This window comes from Felis catus, chromosome D1 (assembly GCF_018350175.1).
Source record: "Felis catus isolate Fca126 chromosome D1, F.catus_Fca126_mat1.0, whole genome shotgun sequence".
Lineage (NCBI taxonomy): Eukaryota > Metazoa > Chordata > Mammalia > Carnivora > Felidae > Felis > Felis catus.
This window is the reverse complement of record NC_058377.1, coordinates 5,698,147-5,724,250: the sequence shown is the minus strand read 5'-3', so window position 1 is coordinate 5,724,250 and position 26,104 is coordinate 5,698,147. Positions and strand designations below refer to the sequence as shown.

General features: G+C 37.2%; 1 protein-coding gene and 1 non-coding gene across 5 annotated transcripts in view; one reads left to right on the top strand and one right to left on the bottom strand.

Annotated features, from left to right (window-relative positions):
• GUCY1A2 (guanylate cyclase 1 soluble subunit alpha 2) overlaps positions 1-26,104 on the top strand; it is a 307,596-nt gene that overhangs the window by 62,144 nt on the left and 219,348 nt on the right. For all 4 annotated transcript variants that reach the window (XM_023239063.2, XM_045038213.1, XM_045038212.1 and 1 more), the window contains exon 4: positions 15,333-16,051. In XM_023239063.2, coding sequence (XP_023094831.2) covers positions 15,333-16,051 — 719 coding nt within the window. The remainder of the gene's footprint in view (positions 1-15,332; positions 16,052-26,104) is intronic.
• Positions 7,936-8,084, bottom strand: LOC111556867. The gene has a single exon (XR_002736583.1).

The window sequence follows — 26,104 nt, the reverse complement described above, 5'->3', positions numbered from 1 at the left end:
AAATATGGCCATTTTTGTTAATTCTTGTGTGTCTCAGGCTTGCCTTTGCGTTCTATTTGTGGAATGTGTCCGGATGTGGTGTGACGAACGTAGCTCAGTGTTCTGTCAGATTCCCGTGGAAATAGTAACACACATCAACAATCTCTGCTCATCTGTTTCTAGGGTGGCCTCACCCATGATGCCGAAGACACAGTGGCTATGCATTCAGTTCCTCTGGGTGCCATCAATACTGTTTTTCCATAGTCCTCACTTGCTTCCCTACCTGGCCTAGCACCCTCCATATGTATGATCTAAAGGGAACAGAGTATGAAAAGTGTGGATGGGGTCAGGGCAAATAAATCAAATGACACTGGAAAACAGTTTGAAGTGTATACTCTAGTGAGGATGAATAAATACAGACATCTCTTTTCCCCAGTTAGAACACATATACACACAGGGCTGAAACCTGGCGTCAAAGCATCTCGCATTAGCTCCTCTTATCTGAAATAGACCTCCTCTCTTTCTGCCGCTTTCTTGTTCCCTTCCTCCTCATAACTTGTAATGTCCTTCCAAAACACACATGCCCTGTATCTTTTTTCTCATGTACTCTTGCCTTTCACATCCATTTAAGATCATTCTTTTGAGCTGCCTTTAATGGATTTTGAATTAGTTCTTTGAAAATAAGATGAGAAGACAAAGGAGAGCCTGTGAGCTATTTTCAGGGACTTTAAAGGATTTTTGTGGGGGAGAGCAGAGGGTATAATAGAACCAGTGAGCCAAAGTGATAGGAATAGATTGTTTCTCTGTGGAAGAAGGAAGGAACTATGTGATCACTAGAGATAGTATTGGGAGAGCATGCTTCAGGAGTTCCTCATCACGGGTGGTGTAGAAATAGACGAAGGATGACTATTTATGAGGAATACTATATATTTTTAAGTTTATTTATTTTGAGACAGAGCACAAGCTGGGGAGGAACAGAGAGAGAGAGAGAGAGAGAGAGAGAGAGAGAGAGAGATTCCCAAGCAGGCTCCACACTGTCAGTGCAGAGCCTGATGCAGGGCTCGAACCCACGAACCATGAGATCATGACTTGAGCTGAAATCAATAGTTGGACACGTAACTGACTGAACCACTTAGGTGCCCGAGGACTACTGTATTTTGACAGAGGTTAGACTGGCTAGTGCAGTTCCAGGGCATCTGATAACTTCGTGTCACTGATCTTGTGTGAAACAGTCTACCTACAAATGCTCTTTTAAATAAACATGCACATAGTCCCATGCTGTTGTCCTCCAGAAGGACATAAGTACTAGGACTGGTTCTTCGTAAATTCTGTAAAGGCTGCCATGTGCTAACTGTAATAGCCACATCGTGGACGTATGATGTACTAATTTCTGTCACACTTAAAATCTGATGCTATTGGATAAGGAAACACATAGATTTAGTCTTTGGCTAATTTCTACCTAATTCATTTGGAAAGTGGTAAAAATTTTCAGATTCTCCTCAATTTTATTTCTTTACTGTAACACAACTTTCATTCCAAAACCTAATTGTTTCTGTACAAATTGGTCAGACACGTAGCTCCCAAGACTGGGTTGCAGCAGTTCAGGAGGGTGAATCACACAGCTGAACAGTTGTAGAGGCGTAGCAATTAAAGAGGCATTAGCAGTGATTAATGGCTCCGAGTAAGCCCTCTGAGGATCTGTCCTTGTGGAAATGAAACTCTCCTGTCATCGCTACGGTGGCCTCCAATTTGAACAGGGCCAGCCGTCATCAACAGAAGCCAGAGTCCATGCATATTTGCACTGTGATTCCCTCTCCATCCTTCTTAGCCACCAGGTGAAAGATTAGGAGAAGTACAGGCATGAGAAATGATGAGAGCAGGTCTCTGTGGGGAGATGCCAAAGCCTGTGAGCCATTGCCCTATTTACACAATGCAAAAATGCAGGTTTTGGGTACTGGGCTGAAGCAGGTGCTTGGCCAGCTCCTCTTTGTAATTAGATTGTGTGTGTGTGTGTGTGTGTGTGTGTGTGTGTGTGTGTGTGTGTGTGTTCTTTGAATCTGTACCACACTGCTGCTGGGCTTTTGGCTTAGTATCTTCCACAGCAGCATGCCAGGGTGCTGGGGAAGGAAGGCTGGAAAGTGTGAGGAGCCCTTTGTCACCAGACAGGTGGCCCACGAGCATAGCACAGGCTCTGATAAGGCCACTTCATGATCCATGTGCTGCCCTGAGTCTGTCCATTTCTTAGTTCTCACCTGTGGCTATGTTTTGGTAAAGGAAGAAGAATTCATCAAATAAACATTTACACCTATTAAACTGGTCATTTGGTAGAACTTTTCCATGCTTGTGTAAAAAGACTGCCATTAAGTATTGAAGGGTCTGAAAAACAGCAAGGGAAAAATTATATATCAACAACATAGTCCAGTATACCTACTATATATATATTATACAATACATACATCCTATACATTAGACATGAACAGTTACACACAGCTGTATTTGTTAACATATTATTGATTCTTCTATCTGTTTACCCAGAAAATCCACTATGGGCAAGTCAGTGTGCCAGTGATTAGGGTTACAGCCATGGTCTTAGCTTCTCTAAAACTCCGTGTTTCTCTTCCAGGACCTTCACATAATGTTCTTTTGTTCTGGAATGGTTTTCTTTCTGTCTGTTCCTTCTTGGCTGCTTAGATGACTTGTATTTATCCTTCACTTTTTAAAGGATGCTTTCTTTGACCCAATAGATTATATTATGTCCCTGTTACATGCCCTCAAGTACTATGCCCTTGTCATTTTAACACTAACATCATGTGTCTTCTTTTGGATTATTGTTGTATTACGTGTTCAGTTAGCGGATTATTCATTCTTTCCTGTAGCTCAGTAAGAGTAAGAGCCATGTCTGTTCTGATCAGTAGAGTATTGCCAGCACTCAGCACGGAGACTCAACCAGAGCAGGTGTTCCTTCATTTGCTTTAATTTCTATAAAGCAGTGAATACATGTTAAATAAGATGTAACTCTTGTCTTCAGAGAGGTCAAGTCTGGTGAGGGGGTGCACAAACCAGCAAGTATCATGGGATAAATTCTGGGGGGTAATCACAGTGTGCTTGAGAAGCCCAAAGATCAGAGGCAGCTCAGCCTGAGTGTCAAGGAAAGCGTTCCAGAGGAATTTTGGTGTGTGGATCTGCAAGGTGACTAGCTAAGCAGATGACTAGCTAAGTGGGTTAGGAGAACAGAATTCCAGTAAAGAAATAAAACAGAACAAAACAGAAAGCGAGCATATGCAGGAGCCTGTACACGAGGGAGAGGTTGTTGAGCATGTTTGGGAAACTCCCAAGTGGTTCCTTCTGGCTTGTGCAGAGATGTGACATGGGGAAATTGGCAAAGGTGAGGATGGACCCAAAGGGAAATCCAGGTCAAACTTTGCTGAGTTTGTATTTTATTCTAAAGGCAGTGGACAGTCATGGGGGGGCTTTAAGCAGAGAAACGATATGGAAGATTTGTGGTTTGGAAGAGTGCATAGAAAATGGATTGCAGAGAGACTGGAAAGCAGAAAAGTTAGTTAGGAAGCTGTTGAAATAATTCTAGACTATTAATCATGGTGGCCTAAACAAAGTGGTATTTAGGCCAGAGAGACTGACAGACTATCGGGAGGTATAACGTGCACATGCAGACAGACACATGCACACACCCACACGTGAACTTTTATGAAAATAAAATTGTACCTTACACATTATTCTGACAGTTGTATTTATTTTATTAAAAATTTTTTATTTATTTACTTTATTTAAATTTAGATCTTTTACAAACTCAAATACGTCTTGATGTCTGTTTGTATGTTTGCCACTTTTGATTAAGAGATACATGTACTGTCCTAGATTTTCTTCTATAGTATCTATTGTTTTGTCTTTTACATTTTAAGCTTCTAAGTGATCTACAATTTGATTTTGTGTGTGATCTGAGATAGGATTTACTTTTGTTTTCCACATGGCTAGTGCCATTTATTAGGTAAACCATTCTTTCCCCCATTGAATTAAAATACTATTTTGTGCTGCATTAAAACTTGTCATATATACAGTTTTACTTCTGAATTCTGTATTGACTCAGTGATCTATTTGTCCCTATGGAAATAACAAATTTAACTGTGGTCTTTTTCATTTATTCTAGTGTCTGTTTGCTCCCCAGTATTCCTATTCAAGCATTCTGTGCTATTCTAGATACTTATTCTTAGATAGGAATTTTAAAATTACTATACTGGCAAGAAACCTTGTTGAGACTGTAATGCATTAAACGTCTACATTAATTTTGGGGGAATATATAGTTTCATAATAGTATGTCTTTATATTCTAAAATACAGAATATTTTCTCATTCATTAGGTTTTGTTTGCTGTGTTAAGATTTAATACTTTTCTTAATATAAGTTCTATGCCTTTCTCATGTAGTCATGTTGACTACAGTTTTTTATTTCTACTTAGAATATTTTCCCATTTCTACTTCTAGTTTCTTATTGCTAATACAGAGAAAAGCTATTGATTCTAAACTTATTTTATATTCAGCTACTTTAGCACAGTTTTAAAATACTAGTCTTTTTTTTTTTTATAAAATGTATGTTGTAAAGAAATCTAGTAAGCAAGAAAGAGCCTCCAATCAGAAGACTTTCTACGTCTTCTTCATTAGCAAAAAGATAATTTTACTCTTTTTTCCAGTGTGTATACTCATCATCTCCTAGCATGTGCTGGAAACTCCAACCTACCTTGAATAGCAAAGACGATGCCAAGCCCACTCATCTAATCTCTGACTTTAGTGGACATGTGTTTAGTGTTTTATCCTTTGAACAAAAGTTTTACTTCCAGTTTTTGGAAAGCAGCATTTAATTATATTGGAGCAGTTTCTTTATATCCCAATTTTACTCAAAATTATTAAGACCATTAAATTTCAGACTCATCAGAAACTACTGATAGAATTTTACTGTTTTCTCATTTAATTTTATTCATGTAGATGATATTTTTTTGTTGATAGATTTTCTGCCATTGATCTATGTTTTTATTTCTGATATAAATACTATTTGGTCAGAATGTATTATTCTACAAATTTATAGATTCATTTTGCTACTATTCTAGTAAATATTCATAAGAGAAATTGGTTTTACTATACAATGTCAAGTTTTGGTATTACAGTTGTGTGGTCTTAATAAAAATAATTGAGTGATTTTAATATTTTTTTCTGTGGCCTGGAAATATTTAAATAACTGGAATTATTTATTTTAACGACTAGTCAGAACTCATATTGCCCATTTCTTGGTGAATTTTGATCATTTCTATTTTGCCATAAAATTATCTATTTAACATTACATTTACACATGCAATTGTATGTGGCAAACATTGCAATTTTTTTTGATTCCTCTATTTCTTCTTAATATGTATCTATGTCTTCTTTCTCATTCCTAATTTAGTATATTTTTCTCTCAATTTCTCTTTATAATTTCTCTATATAATTTCTCTTAATTTTTACCTATTAAGTTTTTAAAACCTTGGAGCGCCTGATTGGCTCAGTGGGTTAAACAGTCAACTCTGGTCCAGGTCATGATCTCACGGTTCGTGAGTTCAAGTGCTGTGTTGGGCTCTGTGCTGACAGCTCAGAGCCTGGAGCTGCTTTGGATTCTATGTCTCCCTCTCTCTCTGCCCCTCCCCTGCTCATGCTCTTTCTATCTCAAAAATAAACTTAAAAAAATTAAAAAAAAACTCAACACAGTTTCTTAATTTCAAAGTTTTTATTTGCTTACTTTTTGCTGGAAACATTGATTACATTTTTGAGTACAGTTTTTGCTGTGCCTCAGGATTTGTATGAAGTAGTCTTCTTTTCATTGCTTTCTACAAGTTATAATTCCAATTTTGATTGTCTCTTTAATTCAACAGAGTATTGCTCATCTTCTAAATAGATAGGACTTTTGGTTATCTTTTTGTTATTTACAAATATTTATTATTTTTATTACTATTATAAAATGTCATCTGCAAAATCTTTACTTAAAAATATATTACGGGAATTTTCTGACCAAGTATTTGAGGTATTTTTATAATTCTTCCTATGTATGCAAACACATATATGAAAGCACATGCATATATGTGTGTGTGTGTGTGTGTGTATGTGTGTGTATACTTATGCATATATGTGTTTGGACTTTGCTTGTGTTATTTTAATTTCATTTTTCCATTGACCTTACTTTTTGATCAGTTTTTACTTTTTATTGCTGATATGTATTTAATTAATCATTGACTTTGCTTTTTTAATCTTTGATCTTTTTGATTCTGAAAAAGGCACATTAAAGTTTCCCACTATAATTTTATTTTTATTAAGTTCATTTATTGTTATGCTGTATATGTTATTTAATTTCTCTATGATTTTGCTTTTCTGTTAGATGCATATGATCCTGAGAGATCTATATTAAAGTTTCCCACGAGAATTGTATAGGATTCCTTCATTCTTAATTTTTAAATATATGAGCTTTATTGAAATATAATTCACATACCTTATAATTTAAACGTACCCATTTAAAGTGTATTCTTCAGGGTTTTTAGTATACCCAAAGTTGTACAACCATCACTAAATCAATTTTAAAACATCACTCCATAAAAAAAAAAAATGTATCCATTAGCAATCAGTTCCTAATGGTTTTTACTTTGTGTATTTAACGGCAATGTTGATTGGTTTAAGTCTTCTTTATATTTTGTGGTTTTGTTATATAATGTCTCTCTTTATCCTGATTTACATTTTTAGCTTAAATTCTGCCTGGCTTGATATTAATACTGCTCCTTGCTTATTTTTCTTGTAGTTTTCTGGAAGTCATTGCCTAATGATTTATTTTTAAATCACTTTTTATAAGTGCCCCTCTTGTGGATGAAAAGAGAGTTCCTGCCATTTGACGGGAGGTTTTGCTTATACTTACAGAAATGCATAATTTACTTGATTTTCTTTCTTCTGTCCTGATTTCTGATTATTTTCCAACCTCTTTCCTTATCATTTTCTGTATTGATGAAGTTGAATCAACATATGTGCAGGGGTGTGTGGGTGGCTCAGTTGTTTGAGTGTCTGACTCGATTTTGGCTCAGGTCATGATCTCACAGTTGGTGAGTATGAGCCCAACATGGGGCTCTGTGCTTACAGCTCAGAGCCTGCTTGGGATTCTCTCTCTCCCTCTTCCTCTCCCTCTCCGTCTCCCTGCTTCTCCCTTGCTGGTGTGCATGCTTACTCTTTCTCTCTCTGAAAATAAACTTAAATATAAACATATGTTTTTACCTTCATAATTTGAAAGTTCTACTGTGCTTGCCCATAACTGATTACCTTCATTTGCTGTTACTCAGATTAGACCCACGTTTGTCTCATGGTCTTAAAACAAATTATTACCTGTTTTCCTACTAAGACTGTATTTTTTCTCTCCTCACCCTGATTCCATTGAGAAGAGACTTTTAGAATGCTGATAATGCCTTTGTTCCCAACCTCCCAACTCCTGGATTTTACTCTGACTGCTTAGCTCCAGATTATGGATAAAATACATCTTGGAGGAGTCAATAGTTTCTCTTTGCCCTTATTTCATGAATTTTTATTTAACACTTATTAATTTGCGGATAATCTGTCATTATCCTGTATCCCATTATCCTGTGTGTTAGTGTGTGTGTGTGTTTGTGTGCATGCGCGTGTGCCCTTATTAAATCTGGCTGGAACTTGTGCCTTTCCATCTAAAGATTCAGGATTTTCTACAGCTCAGGGGGAAATTCTATTTTGGGTTTATATTTCTTCCTCCATTGGTTTTTTTCTTCTCATTCTAGATCAGAGGTTGTACTTTTCATGAATTGTCCTACTAAATCTGTTTTACAGTCAATAGAGGAATCCAGACAAATATATATAATACAAGGGGATATCTGGTATTTTATAAGAAAAGTCACACAGATAGGCTTTGCTGTTTGAAAGGGAAGAGAAACAACTGATAATATTGCAGTGTGATTTTATGATGCTCTTTTTTTAAAACTTAGATTAATCTCTTAACTTACATATTAAAAATTTCCAATCATACAACATTTGACACCCAGTTATCTCTATTTCATCATTTCCATAGGATGTGCTGCTTTTTAGATGTAGTTTCTTGGTGAAAAATGTATCCCAGACTGTAAATGTAGCCCAGATTATAGAGTCTGGCTTCACCTCTATTATGCCATATTTCTCACTATTAAAATTTATATCCTATGCATATTTTAAAGTATATCTTAGCATATTCTCCAATTTAAAAACTTTAAACTTAACCATCACAAATGTCCCTGAAGCACTTAATATGCTTTTGATAATACCTACTTCTTTGGGTATTCAGTAATTAATCTTAAATATATTAGAGAGTTCCCTGCTGTTAGCAAATTCTTTGTTAGCTCAGAGGTGTTAAAACCCTATTTTTTTTTTAAGAATCTGACTGTATGCTCTGTTTTCTTTAAGTGCATCATAAAATTTGAAACAATTAATTTTGGTTCACTTATATTTAAAAGTAAATATATGACATAGTTGTGTTCCTTTTGGAGAGGGGCAGAGATGCCACAAATGCAGTAAACGGAGAATGATTTGCTTCTAAAATAGTAGAAACTCATTGTTTAACTCTTCACAGATTAAGGCCACTATTCTTTTCACTATTATACCTATACTGTTACTTACTTAACTCCAGAATATCCTGAAACTACAGAGGTTTTATATCACCCCAACAGAGATTCAAATGAAACTGTATTGATAGATCAGATTGAAAACAGTTTTCTTTAAAATTACAATTCAGGCAATGGCATTTCTTTTTTTTTCTCATGAATATAATTTATTGTCAACTTGGCTTCCATACAGCACCAGTGTTCCTCCCAACAAGTGCCCTCCTCAATGCCCGTCACCCATTTCCCCCTCTCCCCTGCGCCCCATCCACCCTTAGTTTATTCTCTGTATTTAATAGTCTCTTGTGGTTTGCCTCCCTCCCTCTCTGTTTGTATCTATTTTCCCCCTTCCCTTCCCCCATGGTCTTCTGTTCAGTTTCTCAAGATCCACATACGAGTGAAAACCTATGATATCCGTCATTCTCTGACTGATTTATTTCCCTCAGCATAATACCTTCCGCTTCCAGTGGCATTTCTTTTGAGCCTTTCTCCTTTGTTATTATTTAGACATATGCATATAGTATTTACCGGTAAGTCTCCCCTGGGAGGCTGAGACCAACTTCAGTCATTTCTTTATAGATTGGCAAGACACTAGAATAATATTTTTATTAAAGTGTCATCTGGGTTTCAAACTAGCTCACAAAAACCTTAGGGTCTTCCTAGATGAAAGTATTGTTTCTGGACAAATACTATATGCTGTCACTTCTATGTGGAATCTAAAAACTGCCAAATTCACAGAATGGCGATTCCCAGGGTCTGGGAGGTGGGGGATTGGGGAGATGTTAGTCAAAGGGTACAAACTTCCAGTTAGAAGATGAATACGTTCTTGGGATCTATTGCACAGCTTTGTGAGCATTGTTAACAATGATGTATTATATGCTTGGGTGTTGTTCAGAGAGTAGATCTTAAATGTTCTCACTACCAAAAACAAACAAACAAAAAGTAATTATGTGGTATACTGAAAGTGTTAGCTAACACTATGAGGGTAATCATTTTGCAATATATAAATATATCAAAAGAACACTTTGTACACCTTAAAGTTATACAATATTATATGTCAGTTATAGTGGAGGAAGGAAAGCTGAAAAAATGGTTTCTCTAAGAGGATGATTATCTCCTTAAAATATTGGAATCTCTTTACGGTTTGGACTGGAGAAATAGTTGTGCTTGAGGGACATTACTTAAAATTAAAAAAAAAATTTTTAACGTTTATTTATTTTTGAGACAGAGAGAGACAGAGCATGAACGGGGGAGGGTCAGAGAGAGGGAGACACAGAATCTGAAACAGGCTCCAGGCTCTGAGCTGTCAGCACAGAGCCCGACGCGGGGCTCGAACTCACGGACCGCAAGATCATGACCTGAGCCGAAGTCGGCCACTCCGCCGACTGAGCCACCCAGGTGCCCCGAGGGACATTACTTAGATGCAAATTTGATGGAGCCTAAATAATTAAAAGATAATTATGGGGCATCTGTAGCTCGCAGAAGTGAGTAGCTGGTAGGTATTCACCTCCTCAGTTGGTATTTGGTCCACATAAGGATACACTTGCTGCTTTGGTGTTTTCCTGTGTTAATGGAGACCAGTGCCCTTTCTGGGTGATAAGGATGGTCTCTGGATCTAAAAAAACACTAATTGCATTCTTTTATTGATACATCTTCCCCTAGAGGATCCAGGACCCCAAATGTACAATGCTGTGTATTTGGTGCTATCTCTCTCTAATTACTTGGTTCTCAATGAAGGTAATATTTCCTTTTCCAAGTATAGTGGTCAGATTTGTTACAGTTTTATAAAGGAAGTAATTTTAGCTCTCCAATAATATTAATTCAGCTGAAAACTTTTTGTTTCTTTACTTGTCACACAGTCCTTAACCCCTTATACCCAGTAGTCTGCCCCACTCCTCCACTAAAATTGGTGTCAAAGGTCCCCAAAGTGCTGACCAATCCATTTTACAGTTTTTTTGTCTTTCTTTTACTTGACTTCACTGTGACATTTGATAGCTGTTGACTGCTCCTTATAACTGCTTTCTCTTGACTTCAGTGATACATTAATTCATTGACCATCCAGCTAATACGTAATAAGCATCTCCTAAATGACAGGCAAAATGCTAGGTATTGATTAAATAACGGTGGGCAAGACGTGCATTTCTTCCCTAGCACAGATGTTTTCCTCTGTGTTTATTTCACAAGATGTGGTATCAGACAGACTTCACCTTGAGACCTACCTTTGCTACATATAGTTGTGTGAACTTGGGCAAATGTCTTAACATTTTTCACCTGTAAAATGAAGACAATTAAAAATATCTACTTGATAAGAATTTTTCAAAGTGTAAAGTGATCTATGAAAATATTTGGCACATTGCTTAATATTCTTCTGACTGGGACCTCTCTAGTTCAGTCAATGTAGGCTTTTAAAGACATTATAGCATCTCTCTGGCTGATGCCTTTGACTCTGGTCTTGGTGCTCAAAAGTCCAGGCTCGGTGTTGCCCATCAGTTAACAGCTCACCCCCTCATTCCTATTCCCCAGATGCTATCCACTTGCCGTTTGCCCATGCCTGACCAGGCTGGGCTCTCCCACTTCTCTGGTTCATTACTGTATTCATTCTCTGTATTCCATTACTGTCCATCTGTCAGCGTGACTGTGCCTTCCTTGTTAGGTTTTTGAACACCCACTTTTATTCAAGTTCTTCTTCAGACACTATCAGAGGCATGGGGCTCAAACCCATGCCTCTAACAGAGGCAAACAGGAAAACCTGTGGAGGAGAGGGTCACGCATTCTTTTCTCCATTGTCCATAAGGATTCCCGTTTGCCTCTGTCACAGCCTAATCACACTGTGACTTAATTATCCCTAGAGGCTCATATCAGAAAAGAATGTCTCTAGGTGTCTAGGTACCCTTAAATGTGGTACGACTGTGGTTTTAGATACTTTTTAAATTTTTACGTAATTTTTTATTTTTTATATGTTTATTTTTGAGAGAGGGAGAGAGAGGAAGGGAAGGAGGGGGAGGGCCAGCGAGAGAGGGAGACAGAGGATCTGAGGCAAGCTCCATGCTGACAGCAGAGAGCCCCAATGTGGGCCTCGAAGTCACAAACTGGGAGATTGTGACCTGAGCCGAAGTCAGACACTTAACCACCTAAGCCACCCAGGTGCCCCAACAGTAATTTAAAATTTTAACTTGTTAATGAAAGCACATTTATCGTAAGTTTTGCCTCTAGAGGAACATATTCTTATAGACCCAAAGGTCAAGCTGTCCTAGCATCTTCTGACATGAACACATGAGCATGGTCTGTATGTTTTATGTGATTTGCTGTAAGTAGGGGGTTTGCATCCTCGTAAGTGGGATATTGGAAGTGAGAACTGTACCACTTGTCTGAGCTGAACTACTTTCTCTGTGCTTTCTGAATTTTGAGATAAGGTTTAAAATGGAACTATTTGTAAAAGTTACAGTGATCTTTCCCTAGTTTTACATGTTTCCAACTTGAAGAACTTCTTTTATGATCCTGTAAAGTTTAATAATTGTGAAAACAAAAGTCTTTTTTTTTTTTAATGTTTATTGAGAGAGAGACAGAGAGATTGACATGGAGGGGAGGGGCAGAGAGAGAGAGTGAGAATGAGAGAGAGAGAATCCTAAGCAGGCTCTGTGCTGCCATCACAGAGCCTGATGTGGGACTGGAGCCCACAAACCATAAGACCATGACCTGAACCCAGAATCAGGAGTTGAACGCTTAACTGACTGCGCTACCCAGGTGCCCTCAAAATCTTAATTAGTTAATTGAGTACTGTGATTTTATAGAATTACCATGTATAGTATTTGGGTGTGATAGTAGAAATATTCTAGCTTTTCATTATTGGTACAAGTGACTCTAGTGTCCGGGCAGGCCTTGGTGTCTTTATTTGAGAATTAACAGCCCTTGTACCCTCAGGTAGAGAAGTGCTTGGTAAGACAGCAGGGATTCCTAGCGGATAGAATGCTGTACTCACAGAGTAGTTTTTATTTTGTGCTCCTGGTGAATTTACTTGTTATTTTCTGGATGATTTTTTGGGATTCTGGCTATGAAAATAGAACATAAGCTTACTATATTATGTTTAATCTCTGTTCTTAATAACTCTGAGGGCATTTTCAATGTTATAAAAAAAAAGCAAGTTAGAAGAAATTCTTTTTTTCTTTTTTGTGCATAAAGACTTTGAGTCCTTTTAAGATAGAACTCTTCAAAATATAGAAGCAATTCATGGGATGTTTTAGTGACCCATGAAATTTTGTTGTTCAGGGAGTATAATCATCTTATAGGAATTTTTATTTATTTTGAATTTAGTTTTAATTAGAATGTTGTAATTTAAAAATTTAATAAGAACCAAGAAGGGATATACATTTGAAGGGATATACATTTAATTTGTATTAGGACTTTTTATGTATCGATGGTGATACAGAGATTTGGTGTAGGAAGACATTTTAGGGAACAAGTCTTCAGACAGTCAGTAATCAAACCAATGATATATTTTTAGAAGCCAAGAGAAGGGAGATTTAGGAGGATGAGATGATGAGTACAGTCAAATTAAAAGAAAAACAACAAACCACGTTAACTAAGGTAGGGATGAAACAGTATGTATTGCTTTAAGCAATTGGAAAAGTAGTTTCAGTGGAGCCATTGGGACAGGAGCCAAATTGCAGTGAGTGTCGTCCACCTTTTTTTCTTCCACACTGGAGAATTGGACAGATAAATGCTATTATCATCAGTTGAGCTGGTCTTACTGTTCGTGATTGCAGCCTACGTTGAAGGGCAATCTTGTACCATGACCATGTAAGATGTGCGCTCATGTTTTTATCTTGATAGGTGACTTTGTCAGCTTGCCTTGAATGTCAAACCTGTGAAAGTAAAATTAATACGAAATTCTTCTTAATAAAAGGACTCTTTTTCTCATAGGTTTTCTACTTTTTTTTCATTTCGCATTGATTTTCACGTTCATTTCACTTTTTTTGTCCAACTGACTACTTCACTTGGCTGTCACAAAGTTTATACTCTCTAATACTCTCTCAAAAAATATTTGGTGTCTTTTGACTGTGTTTTTCAAATAGTAGTGTTGACTCTGCTTTGTTCCCTGATTTGTGCATGGGGAGAACGCTTAGGGAATAATAAAGGTAGGAATAGATAGCAAAGCGAGCCATAGACAGCCCAGATGACTCTGCCCTTGAACAGGACACTGGCAGAGTGACCTTCTGTTTTTTTCCCAGTCTGGCCTTATCTTCAGGACCTCCTTGCAAGATGGAGTAGACAAAGCAAGAAAATATGAATATATGAACTTAAAATGTGTTGATTTCAGCCAAAGTCAAAGGAGAAGCAATAGACTGACGACTCTGTATAGAAGTTTCCTTTAGTCTACACACTCAATCATATACGGGTGTTGTATCCTTCCTCTATGGACCGTAAATTCCCTCCATACTTTCCCTCAGATCATCCTTAAGGATGGATCTAACTAGATCACATGTGACTGGTTATACATGTGCATTTCTACATAGTACATTGCATTGTGTGTGTGTGTGTGTGTGTGTGTGTGTGTGTGTGTGTGTGTGTGTTTACCATTCATTATACCTCCATTATTATAAGATAGAGTTCCTCTTGCCATGGCAGGTGGGAGTGAATGTGAACTGGGAAGACAAAGACTTTTAACTCTTTCTTTTGAGATTACAGAATCTTGGTTACTCTCAGTTTTGTGGGTGAAAGAATGCAAATCCATCCACCATTCTGCCATTTTTAGTTTCTTGTTTTGTCCCTCTCTCCTTAGTGTCTCACTTCATTCCTTCTGTTCACACTAGATAATCCATTACCTTTCTCTGCTCAAGTACGATAAATTCCCTCTCTGGTTATCATTTCCCACTTAACATAAGAATTTTGATAAGTCAAATAGTAATAGCGGATGGGCACGACAGAGAAACAAGCTGATAGCTGCTTCTGAAAAGTTTCTTTACCGATGAGGGAAACCATTAAGAAGAAGATCTTGTTTGTGATAATTATAGCAAATGGAAAACAAACTGTTGCAGCTAAATTAGCAGCATTTAGAAAGTTTGTGCTACAGGGGGTTGAGGTAAGGGGGGAGGCATGAACAGGCAGAGCACAGAGGATTTCTAGAGCAACAAAACTACTCTGTGTGATGCTGTAATGGTGGACACATATCCCTACACATTTGTCCAAGCCCAAAGACATACAACACCAAGAGTGAACCCTACTGTAAACTAACGACTGAGTGATGGTGTTGTGTCATTATAGTTCATTGATTGTAACAGATGCACCACTGCAGTGCATGACTGATTGTATGTGTGGGGTGGGGTGGGGTGGGGAGGTTGTACGTTTGTGGAAAGAGGGTTGTATGGAAAATGTCTGTACTTTGTGCTCACTTTTGCTGTGAATCTCAAACTGCTCTAAAAAATAAAGTCTACTTAAAAACAAAAGCAAACAAACATAAAGGAAGCTTATGCCCATCAACACCTTAGAAGCCCCCAGAAGATGGATTGAAATTTTCTTTCTCTAATTCAAAATGAATTAATCTCTCTGGGAATCTGTGGGCCCAAGGGAAATACCTCTTCAGCTTCACTGCCTAGTTATCTCATTTGATGAGCATTAAAAAAAAAAGCTATAAATTCGATTATTTTATTGCACTTGACTAACATTTGCTTCCCATTTACCTCTAGGTTTGAAGTTTGAGGAACTTCAAGAAAGATTTGGTGAGGAGTTCTTTAACATATGCTTTGATGAGAATGAGAGAGTCCTTCGAGCTGTAGGTGGCACTTTGCAGGACTTTTTTAATGGCTTTGATGCTTTGTTGGAACACATCAGAACTTCCTTTGGGAAACAGGCCACGCTGGAGTCCCCATCGTTCCTGTGCAAGGAGCTTCCCGAGGGTGCCCTTCTGCTTCACTACTTCCGTCCTCACCACGTTGTGGGCTTTGCAATGCTGGGCATGATCAAGGCTGCAGGAAAGAAGATCTACCGGCTGGACGTGAGCGTGGAGCAGGTGGCCAATGAGAAACTGTGCTCCGATGGTTCGAACCCAGGCAACTGTAGCTGTCTTACCTTCCTCATCAAAGAATGTGACAATACTGATGCCATGAAGAACCTTCCCCGGGGAGCCTCCCGAGTCCCTGCCGACCTCAGAATCAGCATCAGCACCTTCTGCAGGGCCTTCCCTTTCCACTTGATGTTCGACGCCCACATGTCCGTCCTGCAGCTGGGGGAAGGCCTGCGGAAGCAGCTGCGTTGCGACACCCACAAAGTGCTCAGGTTTGAGGACTGCTTCGAGATCGTTTCTCCAAAGGTCAGTGCCGCCTTTGAGAGGGTCCTGTTGCGACTGTCCACCCCGTTTGTGATCAGGACCAAGCCTGAGGCTTCTGGCACTGAAAATAAAGACAAGGTGAGTGGCCATGGGCTTGAGATGGGTGATGGGGACTGGAAGAGTGCATAATTATTTCTGTAAATTACATGCCGGCGGTACTTGTAATTATTTAGGCGAGAGAGCTTAAAGTGCCATTTAGAAAATTACTGGTCCCTGGATGTATGGAAAAGGATTTGGCCTTATTCCCAGCCATTTTGCATAGTGTCTGCCTCTTTGATTAATTTATTTCAGCATATAAAAAGAAGACCCTTATTAATACCAGCCACAGTAATTACAAAAATGATAGGACTCACCAAGAACCTGATCCTGTAAACCCTGGTAGAAATGAATATTTCTACCAACTGAAGGCAAACAGGAGAGAAATGGAAAGATGGATTCCAACAGTGTGGGGCCTGCTCGCCTTCTCCTTAAATAACTATGGGTGGAAAGCTAGCTCCACTTTGAATATGCTCTGTTCTAAATGTCATAATTTAGGAACGTCTTGGTTGCATCCTATTTTTGTCTCAGTGTGCAGAATAATGGATTTTCTAAGAGTTGGAAATTAAGTGGCTACCTCACGAGTGCTTTTCTCAATAGATTGTAGCATTGACACAGAGATTCATTCCTTTAGAACAGGCTCACTGCTTGGAGAACAGCATCAACACTAGGAATTGTTATTAATTTCTTGGAATCCCTGCTTGGAAAATGTGGGTTATTAAGAAATGAAAAGATAAAAGAAGAATCTTAAATAGTTGACACAAATATGTGCCCTCGGGTAAAGCTTTTTTTTTTTTTTTTTTTTTTTAGAGGAAGTCAACATTAAAATAGAAGTGTGAAGAAAAGTTAGTCATTATTGTTCTAAACACAAAAATAAATGATATAAGTGATATTCTTCTGCAGTGGACCTTTGTGTCTATCAACTTCCAGTAGAGCTTTTTGGTATTTTGTGACAAGGAAAGTATGGGGCACCTGGGTGGCTCAGTCAGTTAAGCATCTGACTTCGGCTCAGGTCATGATCTCGCAGTCCGTGGCTTCAAGCCCTGCATTGGGCTCTGTGCTGACAGCTCAGAGTCTGAGCCTGCTTCAGATTCTGTGTCCCCCCTCACTCTTTGCCCTCCCCTGCTCATGCTCTGTCTCTCTCTCTCTCTCAAAAATAAATAAAATGTTAAAAAAATTAAAAAAAAAAGTGAACTTCTTCTAGGTGATTCAGCTTGTTCACAAGCATTTTAGGGGAAGCTGTTGACTTTTGGAAATGAACAGGCTCCTGTGGGCTAAAGGAAAGATGAGTTGTAGAGACAATTAAAAACTCAGTGAATGAGTACTCACGTATTCTGACATGCCTGCCATGATAAATAAATGAGAGACTAGCCCCCTGAAAGCAGAGCCAAAGACATTTTTGAGGATTTTCTGTAGCATTCGTTTTAGAACTGCTTTTTATAATTTTGAAATTCAATGGAAACATTTTAAGCAAAACACTTGGGAAATAGGGAACGATGCCCGTTTATTCAGGATAACTGGATCCCATGATTTAGGAAACTCATACAAGCACTGTTTTCATCATTTAGATTCAGTGATTCGAAAGCTTCTAAGGATAAACTTGAAAATTCCAACTTGGCATGCTTGGATATTTTAGTCTGAATGAATTGTTATTATTTCTGTTTGATTACACATGGTGTTTTAAATAATATTTTTCACATATATATTATATGTATTTATATGTTCAGTGATTGCTACCCCTTCTTGAAGCTTGTTGCAAAAGAATGAAGTTGTTTAGTGTATGTTTTTGTCCGTATTTGTAGGTGATTTAAATTTGAAATTATTCTGTCCTTTTAATTTAGAGAATATTAAAACTGTCAGTTCTGTTTTACAGAAGTGAAGTGTTTGGCTAGAAGGGTGTGAGCAGTGTTGGCCTTTAAAATTGAAGTTTATATTTTTGAAAATGTGCCTGCAGTAGAATATGTTATTTAGCAATGTTAATTGCTTTATATATTTTGTAGATTTGAGAAAAATTAATTCAATTTATAGTTATTGCTACAGATTTCCCCCCTTTATTTCATCTGGCTTGTATTTATTTCATTTGTGTACCATGGTGAGGAATAGACATAATGACATGACGACTCACAGGTCAAGGCCCCCTGCCAATTCCAGTAATAGGAAAATGTGCTCATTGAGAAGATGCCATTGTAACTTAAACATGGCAGTGACAGCTTAAAAATAAAGCAATAGGGCAGGATTTTTTCTTAGAATAGGACAGCAATCCTCTTATCCTTAGGCTTACAGTTCTGCTTATTCACCTGGGTTTGCCAGAAGGGGTCATTTGGGAAGTTCTTCTTGGCCCCAATTGGAACTGTGAGTCAGTAACATTATGTCATGGAGTCTTAAGGAGAGGAATAACATTTTTGAATTACTATGTTTCCAAATCCCAAGTTTGTATTTTCTTAACACATGGAAAGAGGAAAGAAAACCAAGGTTAAAAATTAGGATTCTCTTGATAAATTTGACCTTATTATTCATTATTTTCCCCATAATAGCTGTTCTTATCAATGAATAACTCCATGTTGTCTAAAGTTTCTAATTTTTTATGGGGCTTTGATAAGAAAGTGCTAGTTTCATTTCTTTTTTACTTATTAAAGTTTTTTTTAATGTTTTATATATTCTTTTATAAATATATATTTTTTAAAGTTTATTTATTTTTGGGACAGAGAGAGACAGAGCATGAACGGGGGAGGGGCAGAGAGAGAGGGAGACACAGAATCGGAAACAGGCTCCAGGCTCTGAGCCATCAGCCCAGAGCCCGACGCGGGGCTCGAACTCACGGACCGCGAGATCGTGACCTGGCTGAAGTCGGACGCTTAACCGACTGCGCCACCCAGGTGCCCCAATGTTTTATATATTCTTGAGAGAGAGACCATGAGCCAGGGAGGGGCAGAGTGAGAGAGGGAGACACAGAATCCAAAGCAGGCCCCAGGCTCTGAGCTGTCAGCACAGAGCATGATGTGGGGCTTTAACTCACAAGCTGTGAGATCATGACCTGAGCCGAAGTCAGATGCTCAACCGACTGAGCCACCCAGGCACCCCAAGAAAGTGCTATTTTTAAATAATTTAGGATATTCCTTGGTCCAACGGTGAAGGCTTTCCTGATAATTCAACTGTTTTGGCTGTGCTCTTAATACCTGCCATCCAAAAAAACAAAATAAAACGCCAGATACCCAAGAAACGAAAACCAAGAGCTGATTGTGTAGCTGAATGACAGTAAATCATTTGCGGGATGAATTGTAATGCTTCTGCTCAACAGGATCTTTGTCATTTTGTGTTATCAGTCACTGGCTAACCATGTGATTAGAGGGAGAACGTGCTTGTGAGCAGTTTGGTAAATACTAATGGATCAGAAAGCCATCATCCTAGTTCCAGAGAACTTGCATCGTGATTGTGTAGTAATGAGTGAATGAGACCAGAAGGGGGAATGTCACCGAGAGACATCATATGCAGTCATCACTGGCAGGCTTCAATTCAGCAGACTTTAGGGGTCAGGAGGGACTCTTCCAGGTGGATTGACCCAGCTTTGAGTCCTTCTATTTGGCTCCCTCTGCATCTTCTAAGTGATCACCTATGCCTTACATAGTCTCCTCTCTCTCTTTTCTTCTCTGCCCATGTGGCATTTCTGTGTTTTTATCTTTCCTTAAAGCTCACCTTCTTTTCATCATGTTTCTTTATCAGATGTCAGGCATTAAATATGAATGAATTAGTTCATTATTTAAAAAAAGAACAGATACAGTATTGGGAATTAATGGTGAATTATGAATCTCTTTTAATTTGTGCATGCATCTTTAGGTCATTCAAATCTAACGATTTGGAGAATTTGGAAGTTTTTCACATCAGTCTTTGGAGGCATTGTGATTTTTAGAGGAAATTTCTTGTAGTGCAATGTGCAGCTTGGGGCATTACATCCAGTGCTGTGAATCTAATGTATTGACACAGATTCCAAAGCTTCTTTGTATGAAAGGGGCCATGTGTGTAAAGAGGGCTGTTAGAAACTTGACGAATGGCCCATGGCTTCCTTCTCCACATTATAAGGTAATAGTGTGTGGGAAAGTGGAGGTAGCCTGGGCGAGAGGCGTCTCAGACCCGTGATTTTAGTAAATCCCTGTAATCTGAGCCTCAGGTTAATTCATCTGGAAATTAAGAAACCCAGATGAATAATTAGCATTTATACTCCTTATGAAGTCATCTTTAACATGTGTAAATTTATAGGAAGTCCGTGGGTCATGAAAGTTGCTATCATCCCTTTGATTCAATGAATTCAGGCAATTTCAAAGAGAAGCAGAGGGGAATCTGACTTTTCAACCATGAAGAGTCATCCTCTTATCAGGACCGACTTAAAGTAATTCTCTGACAGCTTAGGCTGCCTACCTCAAACACTTTTTTGTAAGGATTAAATGACAATCCATGTAAAATTTTTCTATCTTCAGCTTCAGTGTAAGCCATGATTATTACTTTTGTTCTTCACACTTGTAACCTCCTTCCTATCCATTCCTCTCCTCATTTATGGCTTTAGAAAAGAAGGTACTGGACATCAGTAGGCTTAATAATTTTAGAGAAATATGAAACCTGCTGGTATAACATCTCCCTAAAATATGACTTGGGGATCTGCTCTTTTCTTTATAGACTCTTGTTTTAAAATCCTGAGTCTCCTTTTCAGAGTCACTGAAGTTTGGAATCAAGTTTTTACTACCTGGGTCTACTAATATCTTTTATATACACATGTGATAGTGCTCTGCTGTGCCAATGGCTTCCAAGATAAAACCAACTGGTTAGCTTAGGCACAACCTGAAATAGCAGTGGATTTGAGAAACAATAAATAACATGAGTTCTTTTGATATTTTTTTTCTTAGCAGCAACGCTTCAAAGAACTTTAATAATATTGTGGAAGGAGTCCAGGTTTTGAAATACATCATCCCCACAACAGAGCAATGGCATTGTTACTCATTTTCACTTGTGTTCTCAGAGTTGGAACTGAGGAAAAGCATGAACAATAATAACACATTTCTTTTTCAATCCCTAGAAATATCCCCAGGTCTGTCTTATTCTCCCCCCCCCCCACCACCCCAGGCTTCTTATTAATTAGAAGCCACAAAACAAATGCTAGGAAATAATTTTAAAAGAATATGTAATTAACCTCTGATTTTCTGTGGTCAGATCAGCTTCCAGACTGCTTTATTTTTCCTAGACATGTGCCCATTTTCTCCTGACACGATGATTGAAAAGTTGAAAATATATTTATTAATCTTACTATGCCATAATGACACCATTGAAAGACAAATTTCACCTGGCTGTCAAGAGTATATCATTTGATTTCAACTTCAGTTCAGTTTAGTGTGGGAAAATGTGAGTTTTTTTTTCTCTCTTCAGACTGAAACATTCTGCTAGAGAATTTCAAATATTGAACGATAATTTTAGTGATGGACAAAATGCCATTAGTGCTTTCTCTATAAATTAGCATTATAGAACATAGTCATAACTCAAATCACAACTATCTGGAGTTTGCTTTGCTCTTGTAGTTATAAATGAGATGTCTAATTTTTGTGGTTTTTTTTTTTTTTTTTGTTTTTGTCTGTTTGTTTGTTTGTCTTTTCTCTGGAACTGCTTCCTGACCATAAACTGCCTTTTAAAGTGTGTTGGACAAATTCGGATTCTGACACCAGTATTGCTGAGGCTTATTCTGGGTCTTTCAATCTTTAAATGCCTATAACGTTAAAATGTCTGCATAGTGCTATGCTACCGTCCAGTTACTGTATTCTGTAGAGAGGACAAGGTATTTGTTACTTGGTGAATTATATATTCATTATAGTGACCTCCATGCCTCAAGTGCCCATTTACCACGTTTTTATTTTTGTTAGCAGGAAAGATTGCACCTGAACTAACAAAAGGTGTCTCCTACCATAGATGAGATACCATTGACTGCTAGAGTGGTACCTTCTTGGAGGGGAGGGGGAATTGGCCCTTTGAGTTACAAATTGTTCAGAAGCTTTCTTTAACTGATCTTTTTGTTTTAGCTGGTAGCTTTCAGTCTCAGTTAAATTAAAAGCTGAAGAGCTGTTTGGAATTCATTGCCCACCTCCTCAGTTTTAAAGATGCTCTTAATTCATATTAACAATTTTCATAAGTATACAGCATAGTAATTTTTAGTGTGTGTGCAACTATCACAACAGTAGAGTTTTAGAACACTTTATTGCCCCCCCCCCGCCCCAAACAAAGTTTCCTGTGCCCATTTGTGGTCAATCTTTGCTCCTACTCCTGATCCCAGGCAACCACTGGCCTACATACATCTATATAGATTTGTCGTTTCTTGACCTTTCTTAAAAACGTAATCATACAAATATGTAGTCTTTTTTGGTCGGCATAATGTTTTTGAGGTTTATCCATGTTGTTGCGTGTACGAGTAATTTGTTCATTTTTAGTTCAGTGTTCCATTGCACATATATACTGTGGTTCTTGTTTTGTTTTGTTTTTTTCCGTTTACTAGTTGATAGACACTGGAAACAAAGTCTGTTTTCAGACTTTGGCTGTCGTGAATAATGTTGCAATGAACATACGCATATAAGTGATTGTGTTGGATATATTTCCAGTTCTCCTTGGTGGACTCCTAGCAGAGGAATTGCCATGTCATATACTAAGTATATGTTTCACTTTTTAAAGAATTGCTGTGATGTTGAACAAAGAGGCTATGCTGTCTCACATTTGACCAACATATGAGGCTTCACGCTTCTTCACGTTCTCACCAACACTAGGTATTGGCATTCTTTTTGATCATGACCATCCTAGTATATGTAAAGTAGTATCTTGGGTTTTAGTTCACATTTCTCCAATGACTGGTGATGTTAAGCATCTTCTCTTGTGCTTATTAACCATTGGTATATTTTCTTTGGTTAAATGTCTAATCAAATGTTTTGCCCATATCGGTGTTGTTTGTCTTCCTACTGAATTAAAAAAAATATATATACATTCTAGATACTGACTTCAAAAATTACTGTCTTTTGAAGCACAATGGTACTGTGATGGTACCATTATTTTCTTTTAGGAAGCTTGCTTTTAGTATGGTATCTCACAAATCTTTATATAACTGAAGGCCACAGATTTTCTCCTTTGTTTTCTTCTAGATGTTTTAAGGTTTTAAATCTTAATTTGTGATTCATTTTGAGGTGTATTTTGTGTATGCCACGTGGGCCCAAGTTTTTGTTTTTGTTTTTTATTTTTTTGCAGATAGATTTCCAGTTGTCTCCGCTCAGTTTTTGAGAAAATGATCTTTTCACCATTGAATTGCCTTTGCAACTTTGTCAAAAATCAATTGACTGTACATTTTTTCTTGCCTTTCTGTTCTTTTTCATTTTTTTAAAGATACCTAACTTTATGGTGATAACACAGTGTCTTGATTACTGGATCAAAATAAGTTTTGCAATTGGGTATTTTAAGTCTTCCAAGTTTGCTCCTTTTCAAAGTTGTGTTGGCTATTCTTGGTCCTTTGTATTTCCACATAAAGTTTAGGATACCCTTGTCAATTTCCAAAATAGCTTCTAGTATTTTGATAGGGATTTTACCGAATCTGTAGGTTTATTTAGAAAGAAGAGCTGTCTTAAAATACTGAGTCTTCCATTCCATGAAGTTATCTCTCTCAGTTAATTTAGATCTTCTTTAACTTTTGTCAACATTTTGTTTGTTTCTTGATACAACAAAGACAATGTTTTTAAATGGTATTTTTGTATAGAAATACAAATCATTTTTGTATATTGATCTTGAGTCCTATGGTCTTACTAAACTCATATTAGAATAGTTTACTATTACAGAATAGGAAAAATGCTATTTTGGGGGGGAGGGGGGTATTTAGGATTTTTTACATAGGAGGTCATGTAGTCTGAGAGTTAGGATAGTTACCCTTCTTTCTTTTTAATTTGTCTTTCTTTGTCTATCTCCCTCCCTGTATTTCTCCCTCCCTACTTCTTTCTCTCCCTCTCCCTACCTTTGCCCTGGTTAGAACCTTCAGTACAGTGTTGAATAGAAGTGGTGATACTGGATATCCTTGCCTTTTTCTGAACTTAAAAAGTAAAGCATTCAGTCTTTTACCCTACTTGTGATGTTAGCTGTAGGGTATTTATGTTCTTAACCCAGATGGAGGAAATTCCTTTCTATTCCTAGTTTGTTGAGACTTTGTATCATGAATAGGTGTTAGATTGTGTACCATCTATTTTCTTTTATCTATTGAGATGATCTTATGGTTTTGCCTTTCTCTTAATATGAGATACTAATTATTTCCAAATGTTGAACTCAAAATCTTGAGATAAATCCCACTTGGCCATATTTATATGTTATAAACCTTTTTATATGTTGCTAAATTTGGTTTGTTGATGTTTTGTTAAGGATTTTTGCATCTTTGTTCATGAGAGATATTGGTCTTTAGATTTTGTTCGTTCTTTCTTTCTTTCTTTCTTTCTTTCTTTCTTTCTTTCTTTCTTTCTTTCTTTCTTTCTTTCTTTCTTTCTTTCTGCAGTGTCTTTGGCCTCAGAGAATGAGTTGGGAAGTGTTTGCTATTATTCATTTTCTGAAAGACTTAGTGTAGGATAGTTAATATTTGTTTTTGAATGTTTCATAAATAGATACTGTTTGCATGGTGTATCTTTTTTTTTTAATCTTTTCACTTTCAATCTGTGTTTGCCTTTGAATCTGAAGGGTGTTTCTTACAGATAAAGTTGGCTTTCACTTTTTTATACACCCTGAATAATCTCTGCATTTTGACTGGATTGTAGTGTATTCACGTTTAATGTAATTGTTGACTTGTTTGGAATTACATCTACGGTTTTGTTTTCTATGTGTCTCATGTTTCTTTGTTCCCATGTTCCTCTTTCAAGAATTCTTTTGCATTAAATGAATATTTTTAGCATGCTACTTTAATTCCTTATTGATTTTACAAATATATTTTAAAGTTATTTTATTAGTGGATGCTCTAGAGATTACAATGCATAATTTAGCTTGTTATAAGCTCTTTCAAATTAATACTGCCCTGGTGTTGGTAGACAGTTCTGTTCTTACACAGTTCCATTCCTTCTCTCCCACCACCTTTTGTGGTGTAGTTTACATGTTATAAACCTAGTTATATGTAATAATTGTGATTATTATGTATAGGATAATCAACACATATATTATTTGTAACTATATATTTTTTTAATTAATTAGGAAAAAAACATATATTCCAGTGTATAATATACTCTATTTCTTTTTAAAGTTTTAATTTAAATTCCATTTAACATACTGTATAATATTATCTTTAGGTGTACAATATAGTGATTCAACATTTCCATGCATCACCGGATGCTCATCACAAGTGCCTTCCTTCATCCCCATCACCTATTTTACCCCTCCCCCCACCCAGTTCCCCTGTGGTAAACATCAGTTTGTTCTCTATAGTTAAGAGTATGTTTTTGGTTTGTCTCTCTTTTTTCCCCCGAATGCTCACTTTTTTTTATTTCTTAAATTCCACATATGATTGAAATCATATAGGATTTGTTTTTTCTCTGACTGACTTATTTCACTACCATAATACACTCTGGCTTCATTCATGTTGTTGTGAATGGCAATATTTCATTCTTTTTTAGGGCTGAGTATTATTCCATTGTGTGTGTGTGTGTGTGTGTGTGTGTGTGTGTGCGCGCGCGCGCGTGTGTGTGTGTGTATATATATATATATATATACACACACCATATCTTCTTTATGCTTTCATCAGTTGATGGACAGTTGGGCTCTCTCCATAGTTTGACCATTGTTGATAATGCTGCTATAAACAACATTGGGGCATCTAGTTTAATTTCTTTCTTTCTTTCTTTCTTTCTTTCTTTCTTTCTTTCTAACAAATAAAGCTACATATTTTTTGGCTACTGAAGATTTTTAATCATATTTTTTCAATCTGTTCCTGGAATCTTTTTATTAAGTTTTTTTTATTATGAAATAATTTATACTTTGTAAAAAATGTAGATCATGGGGCGCCTGGGTGGCTCAGTCAGTTAAGCATCTGACTTTGGGTTTGGTTTTAGGATTAAGAGGAAG